A 16,655-nucleotide genomic window follows, 5' to 3' on the forward strand; every position below is an offset into this window, starting at 1 on the left:
GTTGCTGTAGCCGAAAGCGAGAAACATGACGAGAGACAACTGCAGCGACTGACTACTGACTAGTACTTACTACAGAAGCAGGACATTGAAGGAGAGGCAAGCAACTTACAAGATGTGGCTCACAAGCAGCGCCCTCTTGTCCGCCTCCATCGCCCTCATCCATGCAGCGAACCCATCCACACCCCTCGCCGCCAGTGTCTACAAATTCCCAGGCAATCACGAAACACCCATCGGCTTGACCCCTGCCGAGTCCCGTCAAGTCTTTAGTGAGATCTTTGGTGTGTCCAAGTACCATAAACTAGGCATGCTGGGCCAACAAATCAAAGTCCTTGAGCATCTCGTTCGAAAGACAACACACCATCTCTTCAGACAGAGTGAGGAAGTGGAATTGGATGAAGCAGGCGCATTGGACCGTGCGCAGCATGGAGGACTTTGGCAGAGTCCTCGATGTGGGGTTGTCTTGAATATCGCTGGCATTACGGATGCCAAGCACATCTTCCCAGAGGAAAAAGCACTCTACCAAATCCCAAACTCGCCACGCTCATCCGCCTACAGTGATTTATTACTACGATTGCTCGATCAAGCAGACATGTTGCACCACAACAAACTTGAGCATGTCTATCGCAATGCAGCCGGTGGTGGACTTTGGTTGAGTCCACCGCTCAAGTATATCCACGATCACGTCCGGCACGGCGCTTCATTGCCACTCTTCACACAGCATTTCGGTCAAGACATTGCTCAGCACTTCGACATCACCGTACGTGAAGATCGTGGGTTCATTGGAGAGATGTGTGCGCTGGAGTCCTTCATGGATGCCCTTTCCCGCGCACCAACGCCACTCTCTGGACAATTCGCAGCAGGTCATTTAGTGGGTCTTGAAGTACTTCTCATCAAATATGGCGTTCATTCAAAAACCTATGCTGCGGGCGTCAAGGCAATGCAACAGTCTTTGCGTCAACTGGCCGGTAAGATCCATGAACTGGATCCACACCAGTTATTGTACGTATCGTTGCTACCGCCTGTTCATGACGCAGTTGCACAGAATGGCAAGACGTTGTTGAAACGCTGGCAGCAGAACATCGAAGCATTTGGTGATCATGAAGCAGAGGAATCTGTTGTGGGTTCGTTGAAAACCGCAGCAGCATCGGGCTGTTTTACGTCGCAGGAGGATTGTGAGAAGGCGACGCAGCAGTGTTCTGGACATGGCAAGTGCAAGAAACTATCACGCGGTGGCAACGAAGGCAAGTGTTTTGCATGCGCCTGTGAACCGTCCATCAAGAAGAACGATGCCGGTCAAAAGACCACAGATTGGGCAGGACCAGCATGCAACAAGAAGGATGTGAGTTTTGAGTTTCAAATCTTCTTTTGGTTTACGGTGATGATGGTGGCGACGTTGTGGTGGGCAGTCAAGATGCTTGCTAGTATCGAGATTGGCGGCGGTGTGCTTGGTGCAACGGGTCATATCAAGGGTAGTCAGTAGACTGGACACGCCTCAGAGCAAGAAGCAAGAAGCAAGCAGCAGCAAGCTGTATGAACTTGGATGCTGCCTGGTGCGTGTGATATTTCTGCATTTTTTGTGAGTTCGGATACACCTCGAGCAGCTACAACAAGCAAAAGCCGCACGCTCCTCACACACGCTCAGCTGCCATGCCGAAAAAGGCCATCGACGCGCGTATACCGGCGCTCATCAAGAATGGCGTCCAGGAAAAGAAGCGATCCATTTTCGTTGTTGTTGGCGATAAAGGGCGTGACCAAATCGTCAACCTCCATTGGCTTCTCTCACAGTCCAAGGTCGCTTCACGGCCGTCTGTGCTTTGGATGTACAAGAAGGACCTGATGGGATTCACCTCTCATCGTAAGAAGCGCGAGTTGAAGATCAAAAAGGAAATCAAGCGTGGCATTCGTGACCCAAACGATGCGCAAGATCCATTCGAGCTCTTCATTGCAGTCACCAACATCCGGTATACCTACTACAAAGAGTCTGAAAAGGTGCTCGGTCAGACATTCGGCATGTGCGTATTGCAGGATTTCGAAGCACTCACGCCAAACCTCCTTGCAAGAACCATTGAGACGGTCGAAGGTGGCGGTATCATTGTCCTGCTGCTCAAAACAATGACGAGCTTGAAACAGCTATATACTATGTCAATGGATGTGCATTCTCGCTACAGAACAGAAGCGAGGGATGATGCCGTAGCCCGATTCAATGAGCGATTCATTCTGTCACTCACACAAAATCCGCATGCGCTCGTCGTGGATGATGAACTCAATGTGCTTCCAGTATCTGGTGCCAAGCACGTCAAACTCCTTCCTCCTGTTGTCGAGCAAGAAACAAAACAAGGCACAGAGCTCAAAGCACTCAAAAAGAATTTAGAAGATACGCAACCAGCAGGTGCATTGGTTGAAGCTACAAGAACGCTGGATCAAGCAAAAGCCGTCCTCACTTTTATCGATGCTATTGCAGAAAAGACTCTCAAATCAACCGTTGCGCTAACGGCTGGTCGAGGTCGTGGAAAGTCAGCTGCGCTTGGTCTTGCCGTTTCTTCAGCCATTGCGCATGGCTACTCCAATATTTTCATCACCAGTCCATCGCCAGAAAATCTCAAGACGCTGTTTGAATTTGTCTTCAAGGGCTTCGACGCGCTCAAGTACGCAGAGCATCTGGATTACGAGATTATCCAATCCACCAACGTCGCCTTCAACAAGTCCATTGTTCGTGTCAACGTCTTCCGCGGTCACCGTCAAACGATCCAATATATTCGTCCAGAAGACGCAGCGGTGCTGGGACAAGCCGAGTTGGTCGTCATTGACGAGGCGGCAGCCATTCCTTTGCCACTTGTCCAGAAACTCATTGGTCCATACCTTGTCTTTATGGCATCCACTATCAACGGTTATGAAGGTACAGGTCGCTCTCTGTCGCTCAAACTCGTCTCGCAACTTCGTGAGCAGTCTCGAGGTTTCGTTGGTACTGGCAAGCGGAAATCTGGTGGTGATGCAGAAGTCGTTGAGCGAAGTGGTAAAGTCCAGCAGAGTACCATGAGTGGCCGCACATTGCGAGAGATTTCACTGCAAGAACCCATTCGATATGCGCAGGGAGATCCAATTGAGAGCTGGCTCAACAAGTTGCTTTGCCTGGATGCCAACATTACACCAAAGAAGCGTGATGCAGGTTGCCCACATCCTTCACAATGCCAATTGTACGTGGTCAATCGCGATACATTGTTCAGTTTCCACCCAGTATCGGAGGCATTCTTGCAAAAGATGATGGCGCTCTACGTCGCTTCACACTACAAAAACTCGCCCAATGACCTACAACTCATGAGTGATGCGCCGGCGCATCAATTGTTTGTGTTGTTGCCGCCTGTCAATGAAGACGACAAAGGGTTGCCAGAGCCGCTTTGCGTTGTTCAGCTCGCTTTGGAAGGACAAATTTCAAAAGAATCTGTCCTCAATACCCTCTCACGTGGACAACGAGCAGGCGGCGATCTGATCCCATGGCTTGTCTCGCAACAATTTCAAGATGACGAATTTGCTGGACTATCGGGTGCACGTGTGGTGCGTATTGCTACGAACCCAGAGTACACAAAAATGGGCTATGGCTCGCGTGCGCTACAACTATTGGACGATTGGTATGCCGGCAAAATCACAAGCTTGGATGAAAGTACCACTACAAACACCGAGGCTGAACTCACACGCGTCACGGATGCTGAATTGGAACAAGCGACGCTCGCCACTGACTCGATCTCGGTACGTGATCCAAGGAAGATGCCGCCCTTGCTGCTCAAGCTCTCAGAGAAGCGACCAGACACATTACACTACCTCGGTGTCTCTTACGGCATGACTTCGCAATTACACAAGTTTTGGAAGCGTGCTGGCTACGCTCCTGTTTATTTGCGTCAAACGGCCAATGACTTGACTGGTGAGCATACGTGTGTTATGATCAAGGTGCTTGGCGAGGACGCTACGTGGCTATCTGCATTTGCAAAGGACTTCAAGAAACGATTCATGAATCTGCTGGGTTATCAGTTCAAGAGCTTTTCAGCCATTGCTTCGCTGTCCATTATGGAATCAGCTGACATGGCCGCAAAACAGCAAGAAGACACACAGTCTGCACGTCCATTGACGAAAGATGAGGTGGATGCCATGCTGAGTCCGTTTGATATGAAGCGACTCGAATCGTATGCAAGCAACTTGCTCGACTATCACGTTATTGTTGATCTGCTTCCAATGATGGCTGAACTCTACTTCTCAGGCCGCTTTGAATCGCAAGGTTTGGAGCTGTCTGGAGTACAGAGCTGCATCTTGCTCAGTTTGGGCTTGCAAAGGAAATTGGTGGATCAAGTCGAGCAAGAATTGAATTTGCCAAACAATCAGATCCTCGCTATGCTAGTCAAGGTCCTGAAGAAGTTATCAACATGTCTCTCGCAAATTCAGAGACAAGCAATTGAATCAACTCTACCATCTGAGCCTGTTCGTCGGGAAGAAGCACTTGAGACTGATGACGAGGAAGAGACGGGTCAGACTTTCCAACCACTTCAGCAAACACTGGAGGAGGATCTTGAAGAAGGTGCAGCAGAAGACAAAGCAGCACGCGCTGTACGTGAACAACAGCAGCAACTCATCAATTCGCTGGATCTGAGTCAGTATGCAATTGAAGGTGGGGATACAGATTGGCAGGGTGCAGAGAAGCAGGTCGGCCAGCAAGGTGCTAGTAAGACTGTTGGCGTCAAGAGCGTCAAGCGGAGACAGCAGGGCGAGAATGCTGCTGCTGCTGTCTTGGAGCAAGAAGAGAAGGATGCCCGCAAGGCGAAAAAAGCACGGAAGAACAAGCATTGAGATCAATGTGATGTACTATGTATACGCCTAGCTGAGAGATAAGTTGAGCCAGGGCAACCTTGGAAATCGACTTCAGTTGCGTCGGCTGCACTTCCCATAATTTTATATAGAAGTGACAGCCCGCCCAACAGACATTTTAAGCGACACTCGATCGACGAACGGCGCCGACATCAGCTTCACTCATGGACGATGAGCATAAGCATCGTAATGATGTGGCCTGTGCATGATTGTTGCTACACCGCTCGATTCCGTCTCCTTTATTATAGCCGTTTCATGCGCCGAGGCCCTCGATTGTATGGCGAGCCGATGCAAGAGCAGCAAGACGCTCCTCTTTCAATCAGCAAGTGTATGCTAGTCAAATTAGCAGAGTACAGATTGTACATTTACTGCCTCTTCCTAGCTTGTTCTATATGGCCCCTTCTCCATGACCTGGCCTGGCCCAATTGCAACGCATGGATGTGCTTCAAACTCAAAGTCTTGGCGCTCGGCAATCTGGAGCAGCGGGATCATGCTACGCCTTGGTGACTTCGCATGCTATAAAGACCCCCGATCATGCCCAGCAAGCTTCTTCTTCATCCAACAAACCCTCTCACTTCCCTCAAATCACCAAAAGACACATCATGTTTGGATTTGGCGAGCACCACGATTCCTACCAGCAAGTCTACGGCCAGCAAGAGCATGAGGGCAAATTTAGCCATGAGCTCATTGCTGGTGCAGCTTCTTTTGAGGCTATGAAGATGTTTGAGGATAGGCAGCGTAGTGAGGGCAAGACCGTCTCTCATGCCTTTGCCAAGGTATGTTCGATGCGTTCCTTGGAGACACACTAATCTTGTTTCAGGAGATGCTTGCTGGTATCGCTGGAGGAGAAGTCGACAAGCTGTTTGAGACAAAAGGGCTAGACTATATCGACAGGGAGGAAGCTAAGCGCCAAGCTCAAAACAACGCAGTCAACATGTATGAACAGCACTACGGTGGCGAGCAGCAGTATGACCCTTCTCAGCAGTCTGCACCACAGGAGCTGCAGCAGTATGGCAATGGCAGGTGGTAGTCTGTGCCACAAGGATGCTTGATACACCAGTATACGAATAGCTACCTCAGTAAGCTTGATCATAGCATTGATATCTTCTCACTGCGAAAAGTACAAAGACGAAGGAGAGCGTACATGTAAAGGCCCATCTGAATGGGCGGCGAATGGAAAGCAGGTAAACTTGAGACTGGGCTATAGCTAAACTTAAGTAGGAAACCTTCAGATAATCTGGTGGTCTGATGAATGTAGTGACGCTGGTCCCTTGCAACTAGAGCTCATTCGGTCGACTTGATGGTGCAGCGTCATAGCAGTAGCCACTAAACTTGGCCAATGTGTTTGCAGAGCGTTCAACCTCGAAACGGCAGTAGCCGAAACCATCTGGACCTCGACTTGGACCTGGATAACTGTTATGCGTGTCTACATCCTTTCCATCGGCGTTCTCACAAACGATGGCATAGTTGTATTCTTTCACTTGGGGTTGACGTGAAAACTGGCCAAATCTAGGGGTTTCTGCGAAGAGATCGGTCGTGAACCAGTCAGCTGGACAGTTCGGGAAATCATCGCGCCTGACGCCATAGCACTTAGGATAAGAGGCAGGATCTTTGGAAGGGATTGCGTCCTTTGTGTATACGCCGTCGAACGTTGGCAGAGCAAGGTCTTCGAATTTGACAGTGTATTTGGGAAGACAGACGGGACGAAAGATGCAAGCGTTTGGCGATGTATCTTCGCTCAGCTGCAACCAACAAGCTTGATCATACAGAGGAGCTTCGGGGTTGCCGAGTACCGATGGAAGGCAGATCAGAGTAGACAGCAGCACTGCAATGGCCAACGTGGCTTGCTCTCGTACCTTGGACATCTTGAGGTTGTTGAATGGTGATACAGCGCAAGCCCACGCTTGTGTTGTCTATTTCAACAGGTGGTCCACGGTAGAAGTCAAGTGGGCGGGATGCCCTCTTTATGATGTGCTGGCAGAATTTTGACAGAATGGAGCTCTCACTGCGTGTCAGGGGTAGGTGTCTGCAGCTGCAGTCGTGTCGTATCAAACAGGCGAGAACAAGTGGTCGCAAGAGACTGCGTGGCTGCGAAATTGTGTCGTATCTGACATGCTGCAGAGGTCGATTAAGGAGAGGACACCATTTGCCAGTCTGGTGCGATGTCTGATGGAGTAAGCTCTGTGCAAGACCTGGTCCGGCTCATCTTCAACTCGGCTCCTTCTATTCTGTTCTGCCTGCGCGGAAAAGCAGACCTGGCAGACCGCTTTTCAATGCTCAAGTGTAAGCAGAAGACCCTGACTCGCACTACCCCTGACACAATGCTTTGTCCTGTTGTGTTGCACCATCACACATGTGGCGTGGCACTATGAAGGAGGCGGGCGTCAATACTGTGACAGGATGACAAGGCGAGAAACACATTTTGATGAGCGAGCTCGCTGCTCCTTCTCATGCGTGCTTTGGTATTGAGGAGTATCATGATGCATTGGCAGGGCAGCATATATGATATATGTGATGATTGCCAGTGCTGTGTCATCTGAGTGTGTCCTGTGAGCCTCGGCCATTCCCCACAGTGAGCAGCGAGCAATGGCCCAGTGCCAGACCCTGCCAGACTGCCAGTGCGCGCTCGGTCTAATTCGCTCAAGAAGCGTGGGCGGCCCAATTGAAACAAGGCGGCGGCTGCTCTCACTGGAGTCACTGCCTCAGGCCTCGGGCGACTGCACTCGGAGCCGGCCAAACCTGAGACTCGAAGTCGAGTGACTTGCTGAGCTGATAAGTACTCACTCACCTGCTCAACAGATCTCGTCAACACAACCATCCCCACTACTCACCATGGCCTCCGCTTCAGACTACGATGTGATTGTCGTTGGCGCTGGCATCAGCGGCATCAATGCAGGGTACCGCCTGCAAACAGAAATCAAGGGATGCAACTACACAATCCTTGAAGCGCGCGACGTACTCGGCGGAACCTGGTCGCTCTTCAAGTACCCAGGCGTGCGCTCAGACTCCGACTTGTTTACCTTCGGTTTCCCTTGGAAGCCTTGGGGTGGCAAGACTCGTTTTGCGCAGGGTGACGAGATTGTCTCGTACATGACTGAGGCGGCTGAAGAATACGGCATTGACAAGCGCATTCAGTATGGCACGAGTGTCAAGGCACTCAACTGGAACTCTGAAAAGTCCGTCTGGAGTGTCTCTGTGGAGAAGAACGGCAAGCGCTCCGTGCAGACTGCCAACTTCCTTGTGCTCGGCACTGGCTACTACGACTACAAGTCGCCTCTTGAGACTGAGATTCCGGGCATCAAGAATTTCGACGGTACCGTTGTACACCCACAATTCTGGCCAGAAGACCTCGACTATGCAAACAAGAAGGTCGTGATTATCGGTAGCGGCGCAACAGCAGTGACCATCCTACCAAATATGGCCGAGAAGGCAAAACACGTCACCATGTTGCAGCGTTCGCCCGGGTATGTCATGACATTGCCCAATGCAAAGAAGGAGTTGCCGCGCTTTGTGCCAAGTGGACTTCGTTGGGGCTACGACTACTTCCGCTACCTGATATTGCCTTATGTTTTCTTCACATTCTGCCGCACCTTCCCTAATGCTGCCCGCAAGATTATCCGTGCAGCGACAACCAAGGCTCTGCCAAAGAATGTGCCGCACGACCCGCACTTCAATCCATCTTACAACCCATGGGAGCAGCGTCTATGCATGTCCCCCGACGGTGACTTTTTCCAGTCTATGCACTCTGGCAAAGCCAATGTCGTTACTGGCAAGATTCAAACTGTCACGAAGAACGGCATTACGCTGGAGAATGGCGAGAAGTTGGATGCAGACATCATCATCACGGCAACAGGTCTCAAATTGTTGATGGCAGGCGGTGCTGCGATTTCCTTGGACAATAAGCCACTTGAAATTCCTGAGAAGTTTCTGTGGCGTGGTATGATGCTGCAAGATTGCCCGAACCTCGCTGTTGTTCTCGGCTACACGAATGCTTCTTGGACGTTGGGCGCAGACTGTACTGCGCTCGTGGTCACACGACTCCTCAAAGCCATGCGTGAGCGTGGACAAAAGGCAGTGACGCCTCACGTGGAGGATCCCGCAAGTTTGACACCTTCGAGCGTCTTCAACTTGTCTTCAACCTACGTCACAAAGAACAGATCTATCCTGCCCAAGGCAGCTGATTCTGGGCCTTGGAAGGCGAGGTCAAATTACTTCAAGGACTACGCCTTTGCGTCCTTTGGCACTCTTTCTGAGGGTCTCATTTTTAGCTAGTAGTCCTTATTGATCTTCACAGTTGAGTAATACCGTAGACGGGTTCATTCATTCAGTCTTCTTGGAAGGAATTGTTCGAAAGCGGTCCAACGACGCGTCCTCTGACTAGAGACCATAGGTAGGCTCCTCTGAGTCGGTCTCAATCGGTCATGATACGAATAGCTGAAGCTGCTGGATGCTCCTTGCCCTGAATGAGTCCATCTGGTGCTTCACGTGTCCCCCTCCCAGTCCAACCAAAAAATGTCAAGCAGCACAGAAGGTATACAGCAGAAGAAGCTCCTTGAATCCACATGAGCTGGCTCTTTAGCACAAAAGCAGGCGGCTCTGCGCAGCCGCAACAACCCAGTAGCTCATCGAGCGCTGGTCCGGGTCTCGTTGACCCACCCTCCTCAGACTTCAACGCAACGCCGACAGCGACGCCGCAGTTTGATTTTTCCACACTCGATGCAAGCAAGCTACATCCTCTCGCAGGTCTCAACGACACACTCGAGTATCTGACGCTCGAAGATGAAGCACTCAACACATTGCCCGGCTCGGAGACTGCATTGCCGTCGCGCGGTTGGTCAGACGATCTTTCATACGGTACAGGCACCACCTATCTCACATGCCTGGGACTCGGAGGCGCCTATGGCATTATCGAGGGTCTGAGAAACTCAAAACCAAGCGACTCCTTCCGTCTCAGACTCAATACAGTCCTCAATAGTGTCACAAGGCGCGGGCCTTTCCTTGGCAATTCTGGCGGCGTAGTAGCCATCCTCTACAACCTCATCAATTCTGGTATCGGTGCCGTGCGAGGTCGGCATGATACGATGAATGCGGTTGCGAGTGGCTTCGTGGCAGGTGTTCTATTCAAGTCAACTCGAGGTCTACGGCCGGCCTTGAACGCTGGCGGCTTGGCCGGTGCTGCGGCCCTGATTTGGAGTCTTGGCAAGACGCAGATTGCTGGATCAAGTCGAGCTGGTGCAGCGATGGTGCATGGCGGCGATGCTGTTGCTGCTCCAGCACAAGATTACGCCGTTGCTCAATGAACAGCGTGGTATGGCTTGCTCAACAACAACAAGCACTTCCCCTCTCAGATATCTTGACTCTTTCAGCATTTACACGTAGCCTGCGAGATATTTGTCATTCTTCAATCATTGCTGGAAGGAGATCACTGCGTTGGTATGCTATCAGGTCAATTGGATGGGCTGCTGAGTCAATAATAGGGTGCGCATCTGAACAAGACGAGGCGACAACAACAACACATACACATACATACGCTCAAGAAGATCTAGTTCAGGTGACATAGCTCAATTGCTCCTATGATAGCCTGTTTGACCAAGTATTGGCAAAGCCTAATCTCCACTGGGCGGCATCGCTGTCCCTGAATGATTCTTGTGTTGTTTGTGTCTTTGGTCTGACGACTTTGCGCGACTTGATTGCCAATGTGCTAGGCCCTAGCAACCCGGTTCAGGCTGATATTCCAAACCATCGCGTGGGATATCCTTAACCTTCGGGCTCCTCTCTTGCCACTCTTTCATGAGGTCCTTTTGGGCATTGCGTAAAATGCACGACTGCGATGGCATGCTCTCGTATACCAGACTGACGGTGCATTCGCATGCTCCCTTCATAAATATTGCAGTCCCATTCATCAATCTCAAGCCAGTGACCGTGATGGTCGGTTTCTCTGCCCAACAATAATTGCCAACTGGAAAGGTCTTATGAGTCGAATCGATCAATTTGTTGCATTCGCTATTACAGTTCACACGACCTTGATTTGGTGTGTCTGCTGAAACCTGATGAGTTTGATGAAACGAAATCTCACAGAGGGCCTCTACTGTTTTGGCACTGCTGAGACCGCATTGGCTGATGCTCAGCAGGACAATCTTGGACCAGTGCATATGTGTGATTCTGGTATAGTCTTGGTTGTGGTGGGTCTCTCTTCAACAAGTCATGTCTGCCACGTCAGCAAGTGCTAAACTTGTCAAAGACCTTTCAGCTTGCTGCTTTTACTCATTTCCAGACACATGTCCTACTGCTAGGCGGTGACAAACAGTCGCATCAGTGTGTATGATCCCAATGCCAGTATCAGGGGCTGGAAGCTCAGCATATTTAATCATGGGGTCAACAGCGCTGTAGTGACCGCAGCTGCGCAGCTGGCCAACCGAATTCAGCACTCTCATCACTGCTGATCTCGTACCCTTCAAGTCGACCCTTTCGCTAGGAAGTGGTCTTTGAGTACATCGCATTGCAGGCGCCTCGAGAGAGCCGTATAGAATCTCAAGAAAAGGATCTCAGGGACCAAATCGAAATGACCTCGACTGTACATGGAGATGCAAACCCTGTCACGGCTCGAGGGTCAAGATACGACTCATAAAGGATCATGAAAACATCAACTCGTACATAGACTCATGCAAGATGCCTGTGCGCCGCAGCTTCACCCGATGCCAAGATGCGCATCTGGATCATTTCCACAAGTTGTTGCCAGTCTGCTGAAAGCACGTAGTAAGCTTGACCGCCACTAATGAGGACAATGGCAATACACATACCCGTCCATAAACCAGCAAGTCCCCATCCATACGTGAAACAAAGAAGCAAGCCGAGAGGAATCGCAACGAGATAGTAACCAGCTAGATTGAGCCACCCACCGATATGAACACGCCCTTGACCACGAAGAACGCCAGATGTTAGGACTTGCACACAATCAAAGACGTTGAAGAATGCGCAGAGTGGCAATATCTTGGCTGCTGCTCGAATGACACCTCCATCATCAGTGAAAAGGCGGCCCCAATCGAAGCGAAGAAGTAGAATGGCAAGGCCTGATGTAGCACCGATGAGCACTGAGGCACCCACGCCAACATAGGTCGCGGTACGAGCAGGTTTTGGAAGACCGGCGCCGAGAAGGGTACCTACTCTGGCGGCGACACAGCAGCTGGCTCCAAATGAGACTTGATAAATCAGGTTGATGCTTGTAGCGCCAATAGCTTGTGCTGCAAGCGGTACCACACCAATGAGAGATGCTGAGAAGGCCATACATTCGTATGCGAACCACTCAGTCGTGCACATGAGAAGACCTGGACCAGCAAGACGTAGCATGGGGCCCCAGTTGGTAAATGCTTGCTTGGAGAAGCCGTGCCAAGCGTGTCTGGCTTTGCCGTAACGAATAAACAAGACCATTGAGAGAAACATGGTCCAGTAGCTGATGGACATTGCTATGGGTCCACCGGCAAATCCAATACCTAATTCAGGATGCCAAACCAGGACATAGTTGAGAATGGCATTGAGTGGCGCTGCCAAGACCAGAGAATATGTCGAGATGGAGAAGTTGCCCTGGGAGGCTGCAAACTTCGAGAGAGCAATATACAGTGCGAATGCAGGTGCACCGATGAGTAAGAGTTGCAGGTACTGGGCTGCGAGGATGGCAATCTCCGCAGGTTGACCAAAGTGGAGAAAAAGCTGTTCGCTGTATAGCCAGAGAGTGCCAATTGGGACAAGACAAAGCAAGAGAAGCAACATGGCGCGCTGTAGATGAAGTCCGAGCAGAAATGGTTGGTTGGCGCCAAAGCTCTGGGAGCAGAGACTATCTAGTGACGTAGCAAGCCCCTGAACGACAGAAATCATGGTGATTGCTGCCGTCATGCTTGCCAAAGACGCAGCAGCAAGTTCATCGCGTCCGAGTCTTCCTAGTGAAAAGATACTGGCAAATTGAAGTGAATACTGCAGCATGAAGGTGACGACCATGGGAACAGACGTAGCATAGAGGAGTTTCGCCTCGTATTTCCATGTCGTGTCGAGTTGCTGTCCTGTGACAGCTTCCTCCCATCGTCTACGACGCTCTGCCCGTGTCACTTCGCGTACTGATTGTGAGTCGCCAGGCTGTTCAACCAATGATTCGGCAACACGCGACTGGACGCGAGACAAGAGCGAGGTCGTTTCGCTCGGCTCCAGATCATGAGTTGGCTCGGGTGGCTCTTCGATCTCCATCACAGTGTCAAGCACAGCCGCTGGGTTTGGCAGCAAATCGTTATTCTCAAGCAGTGTCTGCTCCTGAGCGTCCAGTTGTTGACGTTCATCACGCGTCAAGTAGCCTTGAGGCAGAGGTTCTTCAACAGAGAAGAACAGCGGACGAGAACCCAAGACAAAGACTGGGCGAGAGTACGATTCGCTTAGATGCATGGCACTGATTTGAGAGTGATTGGACTCTGCATTGGAATCTGTTGAGTTGCGCCTGACACGCGGAGTATCATGACGAGCAGCTTCAATGTCTAGCTTGGATGCGCCATCATGCATGTCGCAGGCGCGCGCGACAACAGATTAGCTGAGCTAGTTGGAAGGCAGTGAGGCAAGCTTGAGGAAGTGAAGAACGTGAGGCCAAGGGTGAGCCTGGTGAGGTTGGTTGTCAGAAATTCTCCAGAGGCCAGACTGCCATCTTCACGATCCTGCGCTGCACAGACCTACATAAGCTCATCAGGCTCCTTGCTACGCATAATCCCGATTGCACAGGCTCATCAGCGTATATACAGACTGTGCACGACTCTCTACTCAACTTATGAAGGTATATCTCTTCCGCCATGCTCAAACAGACAGCAACATTCTTAAAGTGATTCAAGGAACTCTTAACACTCCTCTGAACAACCATGGCCATCACCAGGCCTCACTGCTCGCTCGGCGCTTTCAGGCCATTAAACCTTCGGAAAATCAAATATTTTGCTCAGATCTAGATCGGTGTAAAGAGACGCTTGCGCATGTACTGCGAGAGCGTCCCTCGCCGATTGACCTCGACGATGTGGTATACACGCCACTTTTGCAAGAACGCTACATGGCAGAATTACAGGGCGTCTCAAAAGACCTTGTAGAGAAGCTTTGCAGAGAACAGAGCAAAACCAAATGGGAGTTTGGTGAAGGCTCGCCTGCTCTGATTGCACGTACCGCCCGATTCTGGCAAGAGCATGTCCTTCCGCTTTACGCAGATAGAGACAGCGATGATGTTGCAATGATTTGCTCGCATGGCGGCACTCTACTTGCTCTGACAGGCTCGCTGGTGACCACCTTTGGCTTCAAGGCATCGGATGAGCTGCCGCTGCATGCAGCGAGTCCCAATACCGGTGTCACTTTGCTGGACACACGGACAATGACTGTCGAGTTGTACGCCGATGCGAGCCACCTCAAAGTTGAGGGTGTTGAAGCATACAACAAGGACAAGAACATGGAAAATGTGGACGTGTAGACGGCTCAATAGATGATATAGATGGCCACGGCGTATAGAAGGCTACGGCCAGCGCTGCGAGTTGATTTTCTGCGACGAAATTCCCGTTGCCACATCGCGCGCATCAACACAACCGACAGACCATCTTCTCGACTCCCGATTCCGACAGCTCCGGCGCGCAGTACGCCAGCAGCCTGCTCTGCGCATTGTATCTGTCCAAGCTTCCCATTTGGCGGCATCTTCCCTTGACGGCCTGCATGTGCTGCCACATTGGAGCAGCTGCCAGCTCGTCGCCACTCAGATCCTCTCAACATGAATTTATCAATATGGTAGATACACGGCCAACGAGGCTACCGCAACAGCCACGCGTCCTGTTGAATAAAGCCCGGTCCAAAAAGTCGAAGAAAGTGACGACGGTCACGCAGCACGAGTCGGAAGTGCGTGATTTTCGCGAAGTGCTTACAGGCTTTAGCAACACGAGCTTCAATCCAGGCTGCCCTGCTAAGCCTTCGACGGTTGACAAGGAGGCTGTAGCAAGACGGAGAAAGGAGGCCGCCCTGAAGCGTAAGCTTGACAGGGAAGCGGCTGCAGCGCTGCAGGCTCAGCTCCCGAAACGCGCCAAGACAATCACCGAACTAGCCGTGCGACTGCACGAGGACAGCAGTCCGTCGATACATGCAAAGAATGCACGGATCGTGGACTACTTCTCCCTCATCAAGCCTGCCGTGCCTCGGCCTTCTCGAGCCAAGTCCGGCACGTCAATTTCCGTGCGGGAAAAGAGAAGACGCTCAAGTGAGATCATCCAGCCACTTGTAGTCCCCTCACAGCTTCTGTCTCAATACAAGCTGCAAAAGTTTACTTTCACTGTTCCATCTGCATGTGCTTTGGCTGAGCCCCTGTTCATTAGCCGGTTACATGGCATCTGTCGCAATTTATGGAATGTAAGTGGTAATGGAGATGCTGTCCTAGGCTTGCTTGCATCGTCGCAGCCTTTGGCAGACAATGAATCAGCAACAGAGCACAAGTCGGCAGTTGATGAATTTGCGTCTACGCAAGAATACCTTTCGTTCCTGGTCGCAGACGAGGACAGCCCGTTCCGTGCAAGTCAAACGCTTAAGGATTTCCCAGTAGATCCGCAAAGCGCTGAAGAATCTGGCAGTCATGCTGATAATCGCGAACATCAGAGCGAACGATCGCCCATCTCGGCTCTTCTTTTGCCTGGCGTGCCGGACACGCCATCAAAAGACGATCGCAGAGTTTCATCTCCGCATTCGATCATTTGCATCGATGACAGTTGTTCCAGCATACCTGTGCCTACAATTATCGACAAGGATCTCTCACTAATTGTGCTCAGCTCATCTGAGGACGAAGTGCCGCTGGGCGAGTCTCGTGCTGAGCACTTCAGCTACAACGTTATGCAGACGAATCGTCAATATGGATCTCTTGCATCTTCGACGCCGCCTGCAAATCAATCTATGCTTTTGATTCCAGATTCAGAGGAAGAAGATGCTATGCCACTTCGTCAGCTGCTTTCTGCTAAGAAGCGAGCCCCTTGCACTCCTACAACGTCAAGTACTGGTACTTATACAAGGAGACCGATAGATTTGTCAGACAGTGCGATTCGCCCGGAACCCTTGGAAGCGAATCGGGTCATCGTGAATGCCGATCAGGCAATCAACGTCGATGCACAAGCTAGAGACGCTCATACGAATTACGACAGATACAGTGACAAGCAGCTATCGAAGCAACTCGACCATTTTGGGTTCAAGACTGTCAAGCAGCGAAGTGGAATGATTGCATTATTGACGCGCTGTCATGCTGCTGAGAATGGCTTTGTCGCTCAATCTTCTTCCTTTACGACGAGTGCAGCCGCGTCGGCCAAGCGTGCATCGCCCTCAAAGAAAGCCTTGCCGACTGTTGACTTGACTGTCTCTCAACCGGCCAAGAAAGCGAAAGCACCAGCTATGAGCAAAGAAGAGCGTGCTGCGATACGTGCCCAGCAAGCCGCTGACAAGACAGCACTCAAGGCCTCTCAAGCTGCCGAAAAGCTAGCTCAACGTCATCTCGATAAGGTCCGACTCGCAGAGGACAAGTTGCAGCGCCAAGTGCAGTTTCAAGCAGATGTTGCAAAGTTCTTGACTGAGGGTGTCTGTGCAGAGGGTGATGCATGGTATGCTAAAATTCTGACTTTTGAGCCGATTGTACTCGAGGACTTTGCTCAATCAATGGCTGAATCTGCTTGGTACCAGCAGCAGTCGGCTTCTGTTGAGGGTTCAGTGGTGCTTGATCCACTGATTTTGCGAGAAATCTTTGACAGCAAGGGGATATGCAGCGCACAACGCGTAAC

At 51.0% G+C, this 16,655-nt stretch overlaps 9 protein-coding genes across 9 annotated transcripts; 7 read left to right on the top strand and 2 right to left on the bottom strand.

Moving 5' to 3' along the window:
* Positions 1-112: 112 nt before the first annotated feature.
* On the top strand, positions 113-4,833 carry BCR37DRAFT_388146 (GNAT acetyltransferase 2-domain-containing protein; the record flags this gene model as incomplete). The annotated part of the gene is made up of 3 exons (XM_040870596.1): positions 113-1,472; positions 1,499-1,550; positions 1,602-4,833. 3 exons carry the CDS (start codon positions 113-115, stop codon positions 4,831-4,833), a joined length of 4,644 nt encoding a protein of 1,547 aa, XP_040724315.1.
* A 144-nt stretch (positions 4,834-4,977) lies between these two features.
* On the top strand, positions 4,978-5,801 carry BCR37DRAFT_381103 (uncharacterized protein). Its single transcript, XM_040869615.1, has 2 exons — positions 4,978-5,627; positions 5,672-5,801. Exon 1 carries the CDS (start codon positions 5,023-5,025, stop codon positions 5,356-5,358), a length of 336 nt encoding a protein of 111 aa, XP_040724316.1. The 5' UTR covers positions 4,978-5,022; the 3' UTR covers positions 5,359-5,627; positions 5,672-5,801.
* BCR37DRAFT_404896 (uncharacterized protein) lies at positions 5,454-6,036 on the top strand (the record flags this gene model as incomplete). Its single annotated transcript, XM_040872067.1, has 2 exons — positions 5,454-5,627; positions 5,672-6,036. 2 exons carry the CDS (start codon positions 5,454-5,456, stop codon positions 5,879-5,881), a joined length of 384 nt encoding a protein of 127 aa, XP_040724317.1. The 3' UTR covers positions 5,882-6,036.
* A 92-nt stretch (positions 6,037-6,128) lies between these two features.
* On the bottom strand, positions 6,129-6,716 carry BCR37DRAFT_388148 (uncharacterized protein; the record flags this gene model as incomplete). The annotated part of the gene is made up of 1 exon (XM_040870597.1): positions 6,129-6,716. The coding sequence occupies one exon, from the start codon at positions 6,714-6,716 to the stop codon at positions 6,129-6,131; it is 588 nt and encodes a 195-aa protein (XP_040724318.1).
* Positions 6,717-7,199: 483 nt separating this feature from the next.
* Positions 7,200-9,268, top strand: BCR37DRAFT_70146 (uncharacterized protein). Its single transcript, XM_040872441.1, has one exon. The coding sequence runs from the start codon at positions 7,684-7,686 to the stop codon at positions 9,121-9,123; it is 1,440 nt and encodes a 479-aa protein (XP_040724319.1). The 5' UTR covers positions 7,200-7,683; the 3' UTR covers positions 9,124-9,268.
* Positions 9,269-9,566: 298 nt separating this feature from the next.
* Positions 9,567-10,064, top strand: BCR37DRAFT_330884 (Tim17/Tim22/Tim23/Pmp24 family-domain-containing protein; the record flags this gene model as incomplete). The annotated part of the gene is made up of 1 exon (XM_040866996.1): positions 9,567-10,064. A coding segment is annotated over one exon (498 nt), but the record flags the coding sequence as incomplete, so codon positions are not given.
* Positions 10,065-11,511: 1,447 nt separating this feature from the next.
* Positions 11,512-13,278, bottom strand: BCR37DRAFT_348864 (mate-domain-containing protein; the record flags this gene model as incomplete). The annotated part of the gene is made up of 2 exons (XM_040867877.1): positions 11,512-12,978; positions 13,015-13,278. The coding sequence occupies 2 exons, from the start codon at positions 13,276-13,278 to the stop codon at positions 11,512-11,514; spliced, it is 1,731 nt and encodes a 576-aa protein (XP_040724321.1).
* A 226-nt stretch (positions 13,279-13,504) lies between these two features.
* On the top strand, positions 13,505-14,447 carry BCR37DRAFT_68716 (histidine phosphatase superfamily). Its single transcript, XM_040872439.1, has one exon. It carries the CDS (start codon positions 13,652-13,654, stop codon positions 14,327-14,329), a length of 678 nt encoding a protein of 225 aa, XP_040724322.1. The 5' UTR covers positions 13,505-13,651; the 3' UTR covers positions 14,330-14,447.
* Positions 14,448-14,634: 187 nt separating this feature from the next.
* On the top strand, positions 14,635-16,622 carry BCR37DRAFT_393794 (uncharacterized protein; the record flags this gene model as incomplete). The annotated part of the gene is made up of 2 exons (XM_040871358.1): positions 14,635-16,562; positions 16,613-16,622. 2 exons carry the CDS (start codon positions 14,635-14,637, stop codon positions 16,620-16,622), a joined length of 1,938 nt encoding a protein of 645 aa, XP_040724323.1.
* Between the last annotated feature and the right edge of the window lie 33 nt (positions 16,623-16,655).

This window comes from Protomyces lactucae-debilis (assembly GCF_002105105.1).
Source record: "Protomyces lactucae-debilis strain 12-1054 chromosome Unknown BCR37scaffold_13, whole genome shotgun sequence".
In the NCBI taxonomy this organism is placed as follows: domain Eukaryota; kingdom Fungi; phylum Ascomycota; class Taphrinomycetes; order Taphrinales; family Protomycetaceae; genus Protomyces; species Protomyces lactucae-debilis.

Coding starts and splice junctions, on each gene's coding strand:
- BCR37DRAFT_70146 (XM_040872441.1), top strand. CDS start 7,684: ATGGCCTCCGCTTCAGACTACGATGTGATTGTCGTTGGCGCTGGCATC.
- BCR37DRAFT_381103 (XM_040869615.1), top strand. CDS start 5,023: ATGAGCATAAGCATCGTAATGATGTGGCCTGTGCATGATTGTTGCTAC.
- BCR37DRAFT_68716 (XM_040872439.1), top strand. CDS start 13,652: ATGAAGGTATATCTCTTCCGCCATGCTCAAACAGACAGCAACATTCTT.